The following is a 19,317-nucleotide window of genomic DNA, read 5'->3' as shown; positions in this document are numbered from 1 at the left end:
AAGTCCCCTTCACAAGAGCTACAGAAACCAGGTGAGAGACCACAATGCCTCATCTTGTTATAAACATGAAAAAACTCTCATTGAAGAAAGCAAGAAGGGAAAAGTTGCCTATGCTATGCCTCTCCCAGCTCTAAGAAGCATGGCTGGAGGTGCCTACCAGTGGGGAGAGGGAGAGAGAACTGAATCACAGTTCCACACTGTGAAAAAACTAAGTCGGGCTGAGCCCCCCTGCCCTGAATCATGGGCCTCACTTGTGGAGTGAATATTTGGAGCTTCCAAAGCCTGGCAGCCTCTGCTGCCCCTGCCTCAACCACCAGCAAGAAGCAAAATTCCAGAGGCCAGTGTTGTGCTGCAGCAGGTTAAGCTGCTGGGTTCAAGTCTTGTTTGCATCATTTCCAATCCAACACCCTGCTAATGTGCCTGGAAAGGCAATGGAAAATGATTCAAGTACCTGGGTCCTGGCACTCACGTGGGATACCAGATGGAGTTCCAGGCTCTTGGCTTCAGCCTGGCCACAGCCTGGCCCCACCATGGCTATTACAGCCATGTAGAGAACCAGAGGATAGAAGATCTATTTCTCTATGTAACTCTATCTTTCAATAAATATATAAATGATAATGGAAGTTCTACAAACTGAAAGAAATGGATATTAATAAGTAAGAAGCAAATATCAGAAAGTAGAAAACTCAATGGTAAGAGTAACTATAGAAACAAATTCAGAATGCTGTAATATTGTACATATGATGTGTAAAACATTTTTATCTTTACAATTAAGACTATAAACTTGCAATTAGTACATTAAAATATTAACAGGCTAGCAATACTGAAAAAGGAAAAATGTAACATGAAAAATTCAAAATGTGGTAGCGATGAAACACAAAAGTAGCATTCCTGATTAGGATTTTGTATCCCTTTGGTTTTTGTCTCTCTGTTTCCCCATCTTCATAATCGATGTTAAATTGTTATCCTTTTAAGTAGCCTTACAGCCAAAAAAAAGTGTCTTGTTAGCCTCAAAATTGCAAAAGCTATATGTCACAAACTAACAGCTAATATCACACTGAATGGGGAAAAACTGAAGTATTCTCCTCAGATCTGGAACAAGACAAGGATGTACACTTTTGCCATTCTTATTCAAGGTAGTACTGGAAGTTTTAGCAAGAACAATTGAGGAGAAGAAAGAAATAAGGCACACAAAAATTGGAAAAGAGTAAATCAAATTATCCATAATTGCAGATGACATGATGCTGTACATGGAAAAACCTAAACACTTCATGAAAAAGCTGTTCAGATTGATCAGTTCAGAAAAGTTGCAGATTACAAAATAAACATACAAAAACAGTAACTTTTTGTATGTTAATGATGAACTCATAAAAAGGAAATCAAGAAATAAATCCCATTCATGATAACCACAAAAAAATAAAATATTTAGGAGTAAATTTAACCACAGAAGTGAACGATCTCTACAATGAAAATTAGCAAATATTGATGAAAGAAATTATCAAAGACACAGAATAAAATGGAAAATTGTCTTTACTCATGGATCAGAAGAATCAATATCATCATCAAAATGTCTATACTACTTAAGGCAATTAACAGATTCAATGCAATCACTACCAAAATACCAAAGGCATACTTTACAAAGTTAGAAAAAAATAATCCTAAAACTCATATAGAATCATAAGTGACCCAGAATAGCCAAAAGTTAAGGATCCTGAGCAAGAAAAATCAAGCTGAAGGCATCTCAATACCTGAATTCAAATATAAAGCAATTAAGACAGCTTGTACTGGCACAAAACCCGATACATAGATCAATTGAATAGAACAGAGAGCCCAGGAATTAATCCACGTACATAGGTCCAATTGAGTTCTGGCAAAAAATATTCAGTGGATAGGGATAGTCTCTTCAATAAATGCTGCTAACAAAACTGAATGTGTGTGTGTGTGTAGAAAAATTAAATTAGATCCATACCTCTCACCATAAACAAAAACCAACTCAATATGGATCAAAACCTAAATTTAAGAGCTGAGACAATGAAATTGCTCGAAGAAAACAAGGGGAAACACTACAAGACATTGGTGTAGGGGATGATTTCTTGGACAAGATCCTCAAAGCACAGGCAACAAAAGCAGAAGTAAACAAATAGGACTATATCAAACTCAGAAGCTTTTGCACGGCACAGGAAATAATCAATAGAGCAAAGAAATATCCAACAGAATGGGAAACATATTTGTGAACCACCTATCTGACAAAGGATTAACATCCTGAACATATCAGCAAATTAAAAAACTCAACAACAAAAAGACAGCTGATAAATGGGCAAAGAACTTCAATCGACAGTTCTCAAAAGAAGAAATGGGCTGGCTCCATGGCTCACTTGGCTAATCCTCCACCTGTGGCACCGGCACTCCAGGTTCTAGTCCCGGTTGGGGCACCAGATTCTGTCCCGCTTGCTCCTCTTCCAGTCCAGCTCTCTGCTGTGGCCCGGGAAGGCAATGGAGGATGGCCCAAGTGCTTGGGTCCTGCACCCGCATGGGAAACCAGCAGGAAGCACCTGGCTCCTGGCTCCAGATCGGCGCAGTGCGCTGGCCAGAGAGGCCACCTGGGGAGTAAAACTGAAGGAAGACCTTTCTCTCTGTCTCTCTCTCTCTCACTGTCTAACTCTGCCTGTCGAAAGAAAGAAAGAAAGAAAGAAAGAAAGAAAGAAAGAAAGAAAGAAAGAAAGAAAGAAAGAAAGAAAGAAAGAAAGAAAGAAAGACAAATGGCCAACATTCAAAAATCTAAGGACAAATGCTCAATATCACTAGCCATCAGGGAAATGCAAAGGAAAAGCACAATGAGAAATCACCTCATTTCTATCAGAATAACTAAAACCCAATACATAGAAAGTAACAACTGCTGGCAAGCATGCTAAGGAAGAACACTTAAACACTGTTTGTAGGAATGTCAATTAATGCAGCCACTGTGGAAAACAGTGTTAAGGTTTCCTACAAAACTGTAGACTTGCCATATGATCCACCAATCTCACTACTGGATGTATACCCCAAAGACTTAAACCCGCTGTATCAAGAAGATGCTTGCACCACCATGTTTATAGCAGAACTGTTCACAATAGCCAAAATTCAAAACCAACCAAGATGTCCATCACCAGATGAATGAATAAAGAAAATTAAGTATATATACACTAAGGAATATTATGCAGCTATAAAAAGAATGAAACACTCCCATTTTCAGCAAAATGGATGTAATTGGAGGACATTATGTGGAGTGAAATAAGCTATACCCAGAAAGACAAATACCACATGCTGTATGTGGGAGGTAAAATTAAAAAAAAAATCAAAAAAGAGAGAAAAAAGAAATAAATATTTTGTGTATCAGTACAGAAGCAAATATAGTTTTGTAAAACTTTGCTTTATACCTTTGTCAAGCCAATGGTTAAGGATGTTTTACTACTGGGACCTTGGCCATTTGGGGAATGAGCCAGTGGATGGAAGACATGGAAGACCAATCTCTGTCTCTTCCTCTCTTTATCTGTTAATCTGCCTCTCAAATAATTAAATAATCTTTTTAAAAAGCATGTAATACTCTCATAGTTTTAATGATCTGTGATTAAGATTTAGTGTGCATGGGTGAAATGGTCATTTCCCCATTCAATTGTAATTTATAGCCATTGTCTATATTTCCACTAAACTAGGATATTCATTCTTTTTACTTGTTAAACTTCTTGTGATGTATTAAGCCTTTTTATTGTAATGTAATTTTAAAATCTTATCTCAAAAACTAAAAAAAAAGAGAGGGAGAAGGAAAGGTGGTAGGAAGGATAGAGGAATAGAAAGGACTATTATTATGTTCTTAGCATTGTCTGCAAATCACACTGAATCTGTTGAAAACTAACTAAAATTAAAATTTTTAAATTTTAAAAAATCAAAAAGGCAATAGTAATTCTCCAATTAAAAAACATAGAATTACTGAAAAGACTATATGCTGCATACAAGAAACTCACTTCACTTCTAACGACACACACAGTCTGAGATGAAAGGATGGAACAAGATATTCTATGCAAATAAAACCCAAAATAAAGCAGTAGTCATACTTTTACCAGATCAAATAGATTTAAATTAAAATCAGTAAAAAGGAGACCAGAATGTCTTTATATAATGTTTAATCTAGCAAGAGGTATCACCATTTATAAATATGTATGCACCCAGTATTGGAGCACCCAAGTACATGCAGCAAATATTAATAGACCTAAAGAGAGAGACAGACTCCAATACAATAATAGTAGGGGACTTTAACACCCTGCTTTTAGAAATGGAGAGGTCATCGACACAAAAAATCAAAAAGAAACAACAGAGTTAAATTGCACCCTAGATCAACTGGACCTAACAGACATCCACAGAAATTTCTATCCAACAGCTATTGAACACATATATTCTCAACAGTACCTGTACCATTCCCGGGGTTAGAGCATACAGTAGAACACAAAACAAGTCCAAATAAGTTTAAAATGTGAAATGCAAATCAAAACTAAAATGAAATATTACCCCACTCGAGTAATAAGATTGGTTATTATCAAAAAGACAAAAGATAGCAAGTGTGGAGAAAAGGTAACCCTTGCTCCCCATGAGTGGGACTATAAATTAATACAACCACTGTGGAAAACAATATGGGAATTCTTTCAAACCTGAACACAGAATTACCAAATAACCCAGCAATCCCACTGCTGGTTATACACCAAAGAGAAATGAAATCTACCCATTGAAGAGACATCTGTACATCTATGATTATCACAGCTCTATATTCATAATAACGAAGAAATGTAAGTGATCTAAGTGCCTGTCCACTAATGAATGGATGAAGAAATGTGGTATGTATACACAATGAAATATTACTCAGCCATAAAAAGGATAAAACTTTGTCAATTGCAACAGCTTGGACAAAATGTAATAGGATAAGCACAGAAAGACAAATATGATGTGTTCTCACTCCTACATGGAGTCTAAGAGCTAGGTGATCTCACAGAATCTCAAATAAGATAAAAATATATTGGTTAACGGAAAAACTAGTATTCAAACAGTACTTTATACTTTGTGTGTCTGTGTGGGTGCAAACTGTTGAAATCTGTACCTAGTATATACTAAATTGATCTTCTGTATATTAAGATAATTAAAAATGAATCTTAATGAAGAATGGGATGGGAGAGGGAACAGGATATGGGATGGTTTGCGGGTGGGAGGGTGGTTATGGGAGGAAAAACTGCTGTAATCCAAAAGTTGTACTTTTGAAATTTATAGTAATTGGGGCGGCACCGTGGCTTACTTGGTTAATCCTCCGCCTTGCGGCGCCAGCATCCCATATGGGTGCCGGGTTCTAGTCCCGGTTGCTCCTCTTCCAGTCCAGCTCTCTGCTGTGGCCCAGGAAGGCAGTGGAGGATGGCCCAAGTGCTTGGGTGCCTGCACCGGCATGGGAGAACAGGAGGATAAATGGGCAAAGAACTTCAATCGACAGTTCTCAAAAGAAGAAATGAGCTGGCGCCACGGCTCACTTGGCTAATCCTCCACCTGTGGCACCGGCACTCCAGGTTCTAGTCCCGGTTGGGGCACCAGATTCTGTCCCGCTTGCTCCTCTTCCAGTCCAGCTCTCTGCTGTGGCCCGGGAAGGCAATGGAGGATGGCCCAAGTGCTTGGGTCCTGCACCCGCATGGGAAACCAGCAGGAAGCACCTGGCTCCTGGCTCCAGATCGGCGCAGCGCGCTGGCCAGAGAGGCCACTTGGGGAGTAAACCAAACGAAGGAAGATCTTTCTCTCTGTCTCTCTGTCTCTCACTGTCTATAACTCTACCTGTCAAATAAATAAATTTTAAAAAAAGAAAAAATGAACAAAAAAAGTGAAATTTATAGTTATTAAAAAAAAGTTTAAAAATATATATTGGTGGTTACCAGAGGCTGTGGCGGGAAGTAGGGAGGAAGGGGAAAGGTTGATTGACAGATAATAGCCAGAGAGGAGTAAGAAGTTCTGGGGTTCTATAACATAGTAGGGTGACTAAAGATAATGCACTGCATATTTCTCTTCTAGGTTTTTTTCAAAACTGATATATACCGATATATATATATATATATATATATATATATACACACTGTATATGCTGACACAGATTGTATATCACACCATGTATACATGTAAGGAAACATCATATAGCATTCCATAAAAAAGAACAGTTTTTGTGCCTGTTAAATGATTTTTTTAGTTTTCAAAAGGAAGGAAAATAGTCTATCAAACATGAAACCTTTAAGAATTTTTTTGTTGTTTTCTTCAAAAAAATCTAGTAAAAATTATTTTAGATCTTGAACAGCAGTCATTAACACATAAAAACAATTGGATGCTTGGGGATTTTAAAAAGATTTGTGGAAATTGGAATTATAAGATATATTTTGGTGCATATTATGAAAAATCTGTGCATTGATTTAAAATTTTTTTTGCACAAAAGCAAGTACACACTTTTACTCCATTTCCCACAAACTTTTTGAAGTATTCCCTTCATGTTATTAAACTCCAGAAACATTTCCTCACTCATTACACTAAGATCACAAAAATATTTTACTAAATATAATATCGCATTTTACATAAAAACTCCAAATATTGTGACATTAAAACTTTTTAAGATTTTGTTTTGTCACTGGAAAACTGTAGTGCTCTCCCTGAGAGCCTGCCTCAGCAGGACACTATATAAAGTCTTGCCTTTCACAACACAGTAAATGCCACTGGAAACCACTATACTTAGCTTAATAAACCAGTCTCCAAAAGACGAATACCATGTTTTCCCTAATCTGTGTACCAAAAATGTACTGTATGTTACTGAAATTGACATTTTGAGAATTGACTATTGTATACAGGCCTTTTCTCCACTGGTGTGGTAGAACAGTATTTTGTTTTGTTTTTGTTTTCCCTTCCTTTTTGTTGAACTCTTTACTTAGTGGAGTTTTAATCTTATGATTATAAGATAAACTGAAAGTATGTCATTGTAAAAATTAAAAGAAAGAATAAGAAAGGAAGGAGGAGGGAGATAGGGAGCATGTGTGGGAGGGAGGGTGGGGTGGGAAGTACCGCTAGATTCCTTAAATCTGTGTATCTGAAATACATGAAATTTGCTCACCAAAAAAAAGTAAAAAATAATAAATAAAGTCTTTCTGTAAGAGTTTGGCACAAAATATGCTTTATAAAATCTGTCAACAACTACAAGCTACACTCGCATACAGGTGCACATATTTAGGTTATATTTTAAAGGGCCCTATCTAACATTAAATGCAAATCATCTAATTTACATAATACTCAATTCTGGAGGTAAATAAACCTATTGCTTCTGGGGGTGTGTTTCAAACGCCATAGCAGAGCACCAGATGTGGAGAGCTCCATAGCAACCACTTTTGTAAAAGTCAGAAACACTTGAATTTTCCTGACAGTAAATTCAGACTGCTCCTGAATTTCAGACTTGACTGTACTTCAGAGTTGACAACTCAGGAATGCTAATGACAAGCATGGGAAAGGTCCATCTAGAGCAATCTACTTTGAAGTCTCTTTCCATCAGAGACTTTGCATTTCCCAGCCCATGCAGAACTGACAACCTCCCTCAAATAATGATAGCTTTTTCACTGGCTTTTCCCTAATGTCCCAGAAGTTAGAAAGTAATGAAAGTGAAGATGAGAGCCTTCCCAGAAAAACCTAACAGCTTCATAGCATTGTATGCTTTTATCACAGATGTTTCCAGAAGTCTTCTCTAAGTGCAAACTCATTCTCTCACAATCCTTGCAGATTATAAAATCTCTCTGAACTTTTTAAATTAGAAATTTTCCACAACACTCACATTTTTAAAAAATATGACATATATACTTTTTATTTCAACGTATGGTATATAAAACTGATGACTTACAATAAGAAATGCTTCTTAAAATAAAAATTCCTATGCCTGTATAGTCATTAGCATTATTTCAAGACATATTGAAAAGGAAAAGATAAAAGGAGATCAGAGTGGCTAAGGTTTAAATGAACAATTTTGCTCTTGAATCAATGGCGTCTGTACCACAGGTGCGATTACAGGTCAAAAGCGCTGAAGTCCTACTTCTCTTCCTGAGAAATCTGCCATTCAGAGCTCCAGAGCAGACAGCATTTGTCAGCGCCTCTCTGGGGCATCAGCTGGCATCCCTTGCTTTCTTCTGCAAACTGGACAACAGGTTCCTTTCTCCAGTTGAGGATTGGAACATGGAGTTGGGGGGCAATTCTCCACCACACACGTGACTTGGCCACTCTGCAAGGCAACATTCAAGAATCATCCCCACGTTTCTTACAATAAAATCATTAAACAATAAGTTCCTTTATCTACTCTGATAGGGTGACTACCTCTACCTGGTTTAAATAATGCTCCAAGTGGCACTAATGTTTGCAGGTGGTTTCTAGTCTTCTTTCTGCATATTTGCAGCAGGGAGAGCAAATTTAGAAGCCCCCCCCCCCCCAGTAAAACATAATCTACAGCACTGTAACATATCGTAAGCCTCGGGAAGTTCACACGTTTCCAGAGGACTAGGGGCAATCAGCTCTGTTCAAAAGGAAAATTCAATGAGAAATTTGAACATTTTTATTTTGGTGGTTTCTATAACACCTTTTCATATTTATAAAGAATTGTGCATTTTGCCAAGTGCTGTCAGGCAACAATTGTAGCAAGCCTGGCTTAGGAATAATGAAATGAACTCAAGTGCCAGCCTGCCTCAGTTTACTTCTGTGATTTGAGGCAATACACATGAGCTTCCTAAGGCTCAGTTCCCTGGTGTGTGTCAATGAAACTTTTTTAAAAAGTCCACATGTAATGTCATAGTAATCAACAATCAGAAGACTCAAAGTATCACAGTGGCATCTGAATTTTAAAGTTATGACTAGCGGGATGGACTTTTGGCCTTGAGGTTGAGACAGGTCCATCCCCACCACAGATTTGAACCCTAGCTCCTCTTGCAATTCCACCACCTTCCTGTTAATGTGGTCCCTGGGAGGCCGTGGTGATGGCTCACCCAAGTGCATTCCTTCCACCCATGCGGATTTTATTCCTGGCTTTTGTTTCATCCCAGACCAGCCCCAGGCATTGTGGGCATTTGGGGAAAGAAACAGCATAGGAGAGCTGTCTGATTTTTCCCTGTCTCCCTCTCAAATAGCAATTTTCAAGATGCCTAGAATCTGTTTAGAAAAGGATATTTTATTTTCTCTTTGAATTTTTCAGGTATGCTTCAGCTGGCTGGCAAGGAAAAGTAACATAAAAGCAGATGGATAGGAAAGTGTCTGGCCTCGCACACCTCACAGGTGCAGCTAATACAGTCTTCTCTCATCCAGCGTTCCTGGTCCTTCCTTTGAATCCCTTTATCATCTGTGCATCCTGCCTGCCTCAGGCGTGCCTCCAGCTTGTTTATCTGAAAGAAGAGGGAAGGAAAGGACTGTGGGAATTAAAATAGGTAGCAAGAAAGCTGATAAATAAGGTGGTTTGGTGAAACCCTCTCTTCTGTAAACACACGCCTCAAAGGCAAACAAACTTCAAAGCCTACGTAATTTTTTCTTAACATTTTCCCTCAAAACACGATGAACAAGAATCATCCAATGTCTAAACGAATAAACAGTCCTTTATGTACGGGAAACTATTGACTATGCACCTAGAATCTGCAATAGTTTATTTCTAAAGGAAGGAGAATTAAAATCTAATGAGTGAAATTACATATTTAGAAAGTGTTCTCAATAAGCATAAATAAATACTATTTCCACTAATTAGTATTTTAATTTTTCTGTCACTTAAATTCCCTTAAATTGCACACATGTCATGTAAAATATATTAAGTTTAAAAGACGAAAGTAAGCAACCCAGGGTCTCAAGGATATTACTATTTGGTAGACAGACAAATAAAAACAAACCACAATGATAAGTGAAGCTGATAATGAGAACTTGCAAAGGAATACAGAGAGCAGTTGAGAAGTTTCAACCGGTTCTGCCCAAGCAGTAAGAAAGGCTTTTCTTTAGGGAACTGTGTCTCCTCTAAGTGCAAGGCTGATGCCCTAACTCTTTAATGTAGACCTGTGTGGGGATAAGGAAGGCCTTTAAGAAGCCTCATCTAATGGCCTAAGAGTGGGGCTCTCAGACAATTTCACTGGTGTCTTTATCAAGGGGGGGGGGGGGATGGGGTGACGCCAAGAGTGCACAGAGAAGAAAGCCCAGGTGAGAGCATAATGAGAAGGGGTCAACTGCAGTCAAGGGACAGCAACCTGGGATGACAAAAACCCTGCCTTCACCTTGTTGGTGGAAGTCCAGCCTCCAGAACTCTGAGAGAATATAGTTGTTGAAATAATGAGAATGTCACCTGCACATCTGCAGAGTTGCATCTCCTACAAGATGTCAGAGCCTCTGTGAGACACAGTCTCTGTTTTCAGTTTTAAAATGGTAGAGAAATTGGTCTGTCTGCAGAAGCACAGTGAGCCAGAAATAAACTGAGGGAATCTACTTTTAACTCCAACATGTAAAAAGCTCTCAAGTCATCATCACTCCCATCCCTAAACAAGGAAAATTCGACAAACTGAAAATTATTGATGTTTCTTGGAGAACTGGCCTGCAGGGTAAATTACCTTACTGCAATCTGGGGAAATTAATGAATAAATTATAGACTGTACCAAGGTCTGCTTACCTGAAGCAGACAATTAAGCGTTGAAGCTGTAACCTGATCAGAACACTGTGTTGGGTAATTTCATGCATCAACATGGAGGTTGTTTTTGGATGAGATTAATATTTAAAGTAGTCAATTTGGAGTAACACAAATTGTCCTGTAAATGTCAGTGGTCCCATCCAATCAATTGAAGGCCTGAACTAAATGGAAAGAGTGAGAGGGATTTTCCAGAAGATACCTTTATATCTGACATGCACCATTGGCTGTCCTGCATCTTGAGCCTACCAGATCACACTGCAGATTAACTTGCCCATTTCCATAATTATATGAGCTAATGTATTTAAATAAAGAAATGAGTAAGTAAAGAAACAGGCATCCTGTTGGTTCTGTTTCTCTGGGGGAACTCTAATATAAACACTTACATGGTAATTTTGACAAATTTCTGGAGACTAATGGGGACGCATGCAGGCAACACAGGGTGCTGGGAGTTGCCATCTTTTAGGGGCTTTCCACACTCACAGGATTTACCTCACAGAACTTCATGAGGGTCTTGTGGAGAGCACCCAACAAACAAGAATAGCTTTAGTGGAATATGTTTGGAATCTTGTCCATAAGAAAGGCCTATACACTAAGGGGGAAGGAGTTTGCCAAGCCACTATTCTGAAACCTTAACCAAAGTGGTAGGAGTGGATCCTTACACACTTCAACCCACTCCTGGCATTCTGACTCAGTTATTGAGGTGACAATAAAACATAGAAACAGGGGTCAGTGCTTCAGTGCAATTGATTTAAGAATGCTTCAGCCAGAGAAGGAAATTGGAGAAAAGGAGAAAGAAAGCCACAGTGTTAGAGAAACATTTGTGAGGGTCACAAACCCAAGGGGCGGTCCCACTAAAAATCCAAGATTTTACCAGTAGATGATATAAAATTCTCCCACTCACACAACTAACCAGAACAGCAACAGATTTCCAGTAAAAGAAATGGTTACAGCAGAAACAGCTGAAAGTCAGATTCTCTCTGAAGAAGAGCATATCACAGGAGTCAAGTTAGGAGAGACAAAAACAAGGATGCTACAGGAATTTAGAGCCATGGCACCTACTGTTACAGGAAGCATTAAACACAACACGACATTTTGCCTTTTCAATATAAAAACCTAAAGCAAAAATCTATTTACCAAAGTTCTGATTACCCAAGACATTATGGGTAGCACCAAACAAAAAAAAAATTTTTTAAGAAAGAGAGATCTTTTATTCATTGGTTCAATCCCCAAATGGCTGCAGTGGATGGGGTTGGAACAGGTCTCCTACATGGGTGGAAGGGCCCAAGTAATTCGACCATTTTCTTTTTTCCCAGGTGCACTAGTAGGGAGCTACATAAGAAAGGGAGCAGCTGGGACTCAAACCAGCATTCATAAGGGATGCTAGCACTGCAAGTGGCAACTTGACCCTCTGTGTCACAAGACTGGTCCCTCAACCAATATTTGCAAGGCATAATCAAATGGTTTTAAAACAGTAAACGAGCAGACTCAGATGTGACACAAATTTTGAAATCATCAAGCAGAGATTTTTAAATAATTATGATTAATAAGTGTTGAGGGTCATAAGGGATAAGATAGACATCATGCAGGAAAAAATTGATAATGTAGACAGACGAAAATACTAATAATTAAAAGGGATATGGGGCCGACACTGTAGTGTAGCGAGTAAGGCTGCCGCCTGCCATGCTGGTATCCCGTATGGTGCTAGTTTGAGTCCTGGCTGCTCCACTTCTGATCCAGCTCTCTGCTGTGGCCTGGGAAAGCAGTAGAAGATGGCCCAAGTCCTTGGGCTCCTGCACCCAAGTTGGAGACCTGGAAGAAGCTCCTGGCTCCTGGCTTCAGATCTGTTGAGACCAATTGGGAAATGAAGCAACAGATGGAAGATTTTCTCTCTCTGTCTCTCTCTCTGTCTCTCTCTCTCTCTCCATCTCTGTGCAACTTTGACTTTTAAATAAATAAATGAATCTTTTTTTTTAAAAAAAGAAAAGAAACACAGCAGACTCATAGAATGGCAGATGTCCTAAACAGTACTCTGGCCTCAGAATCAGCCCTTAAGGCATTCAGATCCAGCTGAAAAGCCCATGAGAGTATTTCAGGCATGGAAAGCCAAGACACTGTTGCAAAAAAAAAAAAAAAAAAAAAAAAAAGAAAGAAAGAAATGACCTAAATGAAAGATCTCTGCAAGTGAGATCCCAGTGAAAAGAACAGGTCATCAAAGAAGGAGGTACCTTTCTCTGAAGGGTGAAGAGAACTTCCACTTTGACTATGATCTTGTCTAAATATGATCAGAGTCGGCAAACTCAAAAGGCCTCCATAGCCTTGGAAGCTCATGACAAGAGCCTAAGGTGATTACTGACGCCATAAACAAGAATGTCAATTTGTTAAGTCAACAACAGGAGTCACTGTGCACTTTCTCCTCATGTAGAATCTCTGTCCTTAATGTGCTGTACATCATGATTTAATGCTATAACTAGTACTCAAACAGTATTTTTCACTTTGTGTTTCTGTGTGGGTGCAAACTGTTGAAAGCTTTACTTAATGTATGCTAAACTGATCTTCTGTATATAAAGATAATTGAAAATGAATCTTGATGTGAAAGGAAGGGGAGAGGGAACAGGAAAGGGGAGGGTTGTGGGTGGGAGGGAAGTTATGGGGGGGAAGCCATTGTAATTCATAAGCTGTACTTTGGAAATTTATATTCATTAAATAAAAGTTAAAAAAATTAATAAAATAAAATAGTTGCTCAGAAAAAAAAAAAAAGAAAAGAAAGTTGTAGAAATACAGAATTCAAAGATACTATAACAGAAATGAAGACTACCCTTGATGGCTTTATCAGTAGATTTAATATGTTAATCAGAAAAAATAGAACAATATGACAGAATCATTATAAGATATTTGGTGTTGGTTTACATGCTTATGAAGGCTGAAAAGTCCCACAATCTGTCACCTGCGAACTGGAGACCCAAAAAAGCTAATGATATAGTTTGAAGGCCCCAGAATGAGAGAACCAATGATGAGATTTCAGTCTTAGTCTGAAACACTGGAACATGAGAACCAAGAGCACTGAGGACAAGAAAAAAATCAATGCCAGTGAGGCAGACAACCCATAAATCTCCCCTTCCAGCATTTTTTAATTTTATTTTATTCAGGCCTATCATGGACAGAAAGATGTCCACTCCAAGGTACAGCGCCATCTGTTTTCACCAGTTCACCAAAGCAAATGCTAATGCCTTCCAGAAACACCATCACAGAGATGTTTAACCAGCTCTCTAGGCATCCTGTGATTCAGTCAGGTGGACACATGAAATTAATCTTAACATTTAGGATGGTCAAGGAAAAAATCAGTTTACTTCAACAAAATGTCAACAGCAACTTCCAACAACCAAAATGCAAAGAAAAAAAAAAACTAACATAACAGTATAAGAACAGCAGGACGATATTAAAAACACAGTGGTATTCAAGGTCCTTGCAATTGCATATGAATTTGTGGATTGACTTTTCCATTTCTGTAAAAATGGTATATTAGTCTTCCGTAACTAACATAACAAAATATCACCCTTCAGATGGCTTGAGCAAGAGAAATTTGTTTCCTTCATTTATGTAAGCTACAACTCGTCCAGGGCTAACTTGGCCTCCTTGGCTCAAAGAAACCAACTTTTCACTGTGCCTTCACAGGGCCTCTTCTCTGTTCACACATACCTTTCCTGGATCCTAATCCCAATTTCTTATAAGGAAATGAGTCACACTGGATTAGAGAACACTCCAAGGACTTCATTTTAATTTAGCTACTCCTTTAGAGATGCAATCTCCAAATATATCAAAACCTGCCATATTGGGAGTTAGGGCTTTGAAATATGAATTTTGGAGTTACACAATTCTGAAAGTTACTGGCATCTTAACAGCATGATGTCTTCCAATCAATGAACATGGGATGCCTTTCCAGTTACTTGGGTCTTTTTTAATTTCTTTCATCTATAGTCCAAGGGTTTCAGAGTCAACTATTTATGCTTCTTATGGTTAATTTTATTCCTAAGTATTTCTCTCTCTCTTTGATGATATTGTAAATAAAATGTTTTTACTTCATTTTCAAATTGTGTGTTATCTCTATTATCCCACAACACTGGTTAATCTTCTAATAAACTACTATAATAGTAGTTTAGTAAACTATTAAAAATATAGTATATTCCTTAGAATTCTCCATACCTAAGATCATGTTATCTATAACTAAAAGATAACTAATGTTGAGATATTTTAAATGATTTTGAGGCCTTTTATTTAATTTTCTTGTCTAATTGCTGTGGCTTGAACCTGTAGTACTATGTTAAATAGAAATGGCAGGGCAAGACAATTTGACTTCGTTTGTCAGGGAGAAAGCATCCAGTCTTTCATGGTTAAGGCTGATGTTAGCACTCAGAGTTTTGTAGAGATTCTGTATCAAGATGAGAATGTTCTTTTCTACTTTAGATGATTCTTACAATGCAAAAGTGTTGGATTTTGCTAAATAATTTTACTGAATATATTTTAAAAATCATGTATTTTTGTCTTTTAATTTTTTGATGTGGTATATGACATGAATGGATTTTTAGATTTTAAACCCTAATGCATTTCTGAGATAAATCCCAGTTGGTAATAGTATATAACCTTTTATATAAGTTACTGGATTTGGCTACTAGTTTGCTGCTCAGAAGTTTTATCTCTGGGCTCACAGGAGGAATATATGTATGGTTTTCTTGAGGTAGCTCCACCTAGCTTTGGTATCTCTATAATATTGGCTCACCAAATGAGTAGAGAAATGTTTCTTCCTCTTCCCTTTTCTTGGTTGAATTCATCAGTGAAGCCACTCTTCTATTGTGAAAAGTGTTTATTTGTTTGCTACTGTTGTTAACAGTAATTCAATCTCCTTTTTTGAGGTATATCCTTGCTTTTTTTTTAAACTCTTTTTGAATGTGTTTCTGTAATTTGTGTGTTTGGAAAATCTGTCTATTTTATCCATGTTTTCTACTTTGTTGGTATACCATTGTTCATAGTGCCTCTTTAAAATCCTTTTATTTCTGGGGCTAGCATTGTGATATAGTGGATAAAGCTGCCACCTGCAACAATGACATCCACGTGAGTGCCAGTTCGTGTCCCAGCTGCTCCACTTCCTATCCACCTTTCTGCTAATGGCCTGCTAGAAGTAATGGAGATGGCCATAGCGTTCAGGCATCTGACACCCCAGCTGGAGACCCAAATCAAGCTTCTGAATCCAGCCAGGCCCAGCACTGGTTGGTGTGACCATCTGGAGAATAAAACAGCAAATGGAAGATTCTCTCTCCACGCCCCCCCCCCGTAACTCTAATTTTCTCAATAAATAAATCTCTTTTATAAAAAATAAAATAAAATCCTTTTATTCCTGTCTAGTATTTTCTCAGTAAAGCAACCTTTTCTGGAACAGTTCTAATTAATTATGCTTCTTTTCAAATTCATTTTTAATATTACCTACTTCAAACTCAAGAAAAAAAGGATGCACTTTGTTGTATTAATAAATTATAGTGGTCAGTCTATTTTTCCCAGATCTGTTTGTGCACTTCTCTTAACCAGTTGGCACTTAGAACAAGAATGCTTTCTTTCTGACCATTGGGTATCCTTCCAACTTTATGTCTCATCTTTCTAATCCCCAACCAATTACCAGGTCACAGAGAGCTATGCCATCTCCCCTAGCTCCAGTCTCTGGGTTGTCTACAGTCAGCTTGCAACTACATAGATGATCAACCTCTTCAACACATCCCAAAAGAGCTTAGAAAACTATTCCAGGATCTCTTTTCCACATGCATTCCTGGTTTGAGCCTACCCATGAGAGGTTCTAGGTAAGATTTAGAAGGCGTACATTGTTATTCTGAAGCACAACTGCTAGCAGATGCCTAAGCTAGATCTGAGCTTGACGTTCCTGCAAAGATGGCCAGGGTTTTTGAGGTAAGCTCCTGTGAATCCAGAAGATTCAAACAGCTGTTTCTACAACCTCAGTTCTCCTCACTATTTCAACAGTTGTGAAAATCCCCGAGATCTTGTATTAAAGCCCATCTCACTTGGAATGCCTTAAATAAGTGATGCAAATACTTTAGTGTTATCTGTGAAGACATCACTAAGAGTCTGATTACAATTAAAGACATAACTTCTTATATCTCATCTCATCAATCATTATATACTCCTGACACACGACACACACACTCTCTTTATAGTCAGGAATATCAGATAAATCTCAAATTGAAAAATAGATGTTTATCGTTACTCAGCCTTTTGGCTAAATCAAACATTAAATGTTCTGACCTTAACGAACATTATAGTTATCTCCACAATGATGAAAAGCAAGTTAAGGGGCAAATGTAACCTACTGAACTGCACTATCTCCAATCTATTTTAGTCATAACACAATATGAAAATTTGTAGATCACTCTTCTAAGTTTGATTCTGTTGTTATTAAGGAACCAAGATCAAAAATAAGATTCTTTTTCAAAAGGATTTATTTTATTTGATTGAAAGGCAGAGTTATAGAGAGAGAGGGGAGAAGAAACAGAGGGAAAGAGAGAGAGAGAGAGATCTTCCAACAGCTGATTCACTCCCCAGATGGCCGCAACAGCCAAGGCTGGGCCAGACCAAAGTCAGGAACCAGGAGATTCTGAAAGTCACATAACACCATATCAAAACTGACACTATCTAACAGCCCCATAAACATTATGCCACTTAGATTTAGGAAGTAAAGGGTAGAAATCCCTGACTGAATGTTGGAATCCCTCAACATCCGTAAGACATAGGTCTCAAGAACATTGTTAACTTCCAACATGATGAGACCACTATGGAAGATAGTTTCCCACCAACATTCTCTATTGTTTATTTCCTCCATGTCTTTCATTTCAATGTTTCTTATCTTTATCTCACTGCTCATTTTTCACAAAACAAAGGGTGTTTTACAAACACAAATTCTTTGCAAGCTATATATCATCCACACTGGTGCATAACAGAAAAATTACAAAGGTTTGCATGCTACACAATCAGAAATGTCATCTTTAGATAACAGCTCCATTTCACAGCCTTTCTTTCCACATGGGATGTTAAAACAGACGTCTCAATGCAGCAAATGCTCATTTGAGTGCTCATTGCTCTGATAACAGTCAAACCTAACAATCTCTCAGGACATTTGCTCAACTGGTTCTTTATTTTTCTCAGGCTCCTGTAGATGTTCTGAGCTGATTTCTGACATTGGCTGATGTTTCTTGCTGTGGGAGTTGAATTATGCTTACTTTTTCATTTACATCACACTTGTCAGGATTTGTGTCTTGTCATTCAGTGTGCACAAAGCAACCTCTTCTTACTGCTAAGGCCTAGCCACATATGTGAAACCTTAGGACAGGCCAACTCCCTGTTGTAGACTTGCCCGGCCTATCACTCCCTTTACGTTATTGACAGATCTGGAGTTAAGCTTTCATGTTCCAACACAAAGAAACTGATTACTTTAAAACATGAACCATGCATCAGACACTGAGGATCTTCTAGTTAAGTAGCCTATACTATTAAGAAACATCCAGTGGAATATGGAGAGAAAACAATTCAACAGGCAAAAGCACTCATGATTCATTTATAGATATATGTTAATGGGAAACATTATTTGGGCACATTGAAGGCCATTTACTGCTCTTGAGGTTTTGGGAATGCTTATAATCACTAAAGAACATATCAAAATAAAAGTATCACAACCAGTATGTTGACCAAGTTGGGTGGACAGATTGATTGATTCAACCTATATCTGAGAAGCAATAAGTAAATTAGTGAAAAAAGTTTCTTGTGGACCACATGAACTTTGAGTCCAGCCTGGAGCATTAGCTATGGCGTAGTGGGTTAAAGCCCTGGAATGCAGTGCCGGCATCCCATATGGGCACTGGTTCTAGTCTCAGCTGCTCCTCTTCTGATCCAGCTCTTTGCTATGGCCTGGGAAAGCAGTAGAAGATGGCCCAAGTCCTTGGGCCCTTGCACCCGTGTGGGGGACCAAGATGAAATTCCTGGCTCCTGGCTCCTGGCTTCGGATCAGTGCAGCTCCGGCCATTGCGGCCATCTGGGGAGTGAACCAGCAGATGGAAGACCTCTCTATCTGTCTCTACCTTTCTCTGTAACTCTATCTTTCAAATAAAATAAATTTTAAAAAAAGTAGAAATTCAAATGGTGAGCAGACACATGAAAAAATGCTCAGGATCACTAGCCATCAGGGAAATGAAAACCACAATGAAGTTTCACCTCACACCAGTTAGAAAAACTATCAATAAAACATTAAAAATGATAAATGCTGATGAGGTTGTGGGGGAAAATGTACCTTAATGCACTATTAGTGGGAATGTATACTAATACAACCATTTTGGATGACAGTATGTGGATTCTTCCAAACCTGAAAATAGATCTACAATGTGACCTAGGAATTTACTCAAATGAAAGGAAAGCAGGATACTAAAGAGCTATCTGTACCCCCATGTTTATTGCAGCTCAATTCACAATAGAAAAGATATGGAATCAACACAGATGTACATCAACTGATGACTGGCTAAAGAAAATGTGGTATATAAACACTATGGAAT

At 38.2% G+C, this 19,317-nt stretch overlaps 1 protein-coding gene across 1 annotated transcript in view; it reads right to left on the bottom strand.

Annotated features, from left to right (window-relative positions):
* Nucleotides 1-8,164: 8,164 nt before the first annotated feature.
* PXDNL (peroxidasin like) overlaps nucleotides 8,165-19,317 on the bottom strand; it is a 547,360-nt gene continuing 536,207 nt past the window's right edge. Inside the window, exons 22-23 of the mRNA XM_062189595.1 lie at nucleotides 9,333-9,446; nucleotides 8,165-8,299 (exon numbers count right to left, since the gene is read on the bottom strand). Coding sequence (XP_062045579.1) covers nucleotides 8,165-8,299; nucleotides 9,333-9,446 — 249 coding nt within the window. The remainder of the gene's footprint in view (nucleotides 8,300-9,332; nucleotides 9,447-19,317) is intronic.

This window comes from Lepus europaeus, chromosome 4 (genome assembly GCF_033115175.1).
Source record: "Lepus europaeus isolate LE1 chromosome 4, mLepTim1.pri, whole genome shotgun sequence".
Lineage (NCBI taxonomy): Eukaryota > Metazoa > Chordata > Mammalia > Lagomorpha > Leporidae > Lepus > Lepus europaeus.
The sequence above is the reverse complement of the archived record's forward strand: the minus strand, read 5'-3'. Positions and strand labels throughout refer to the sequence as shown.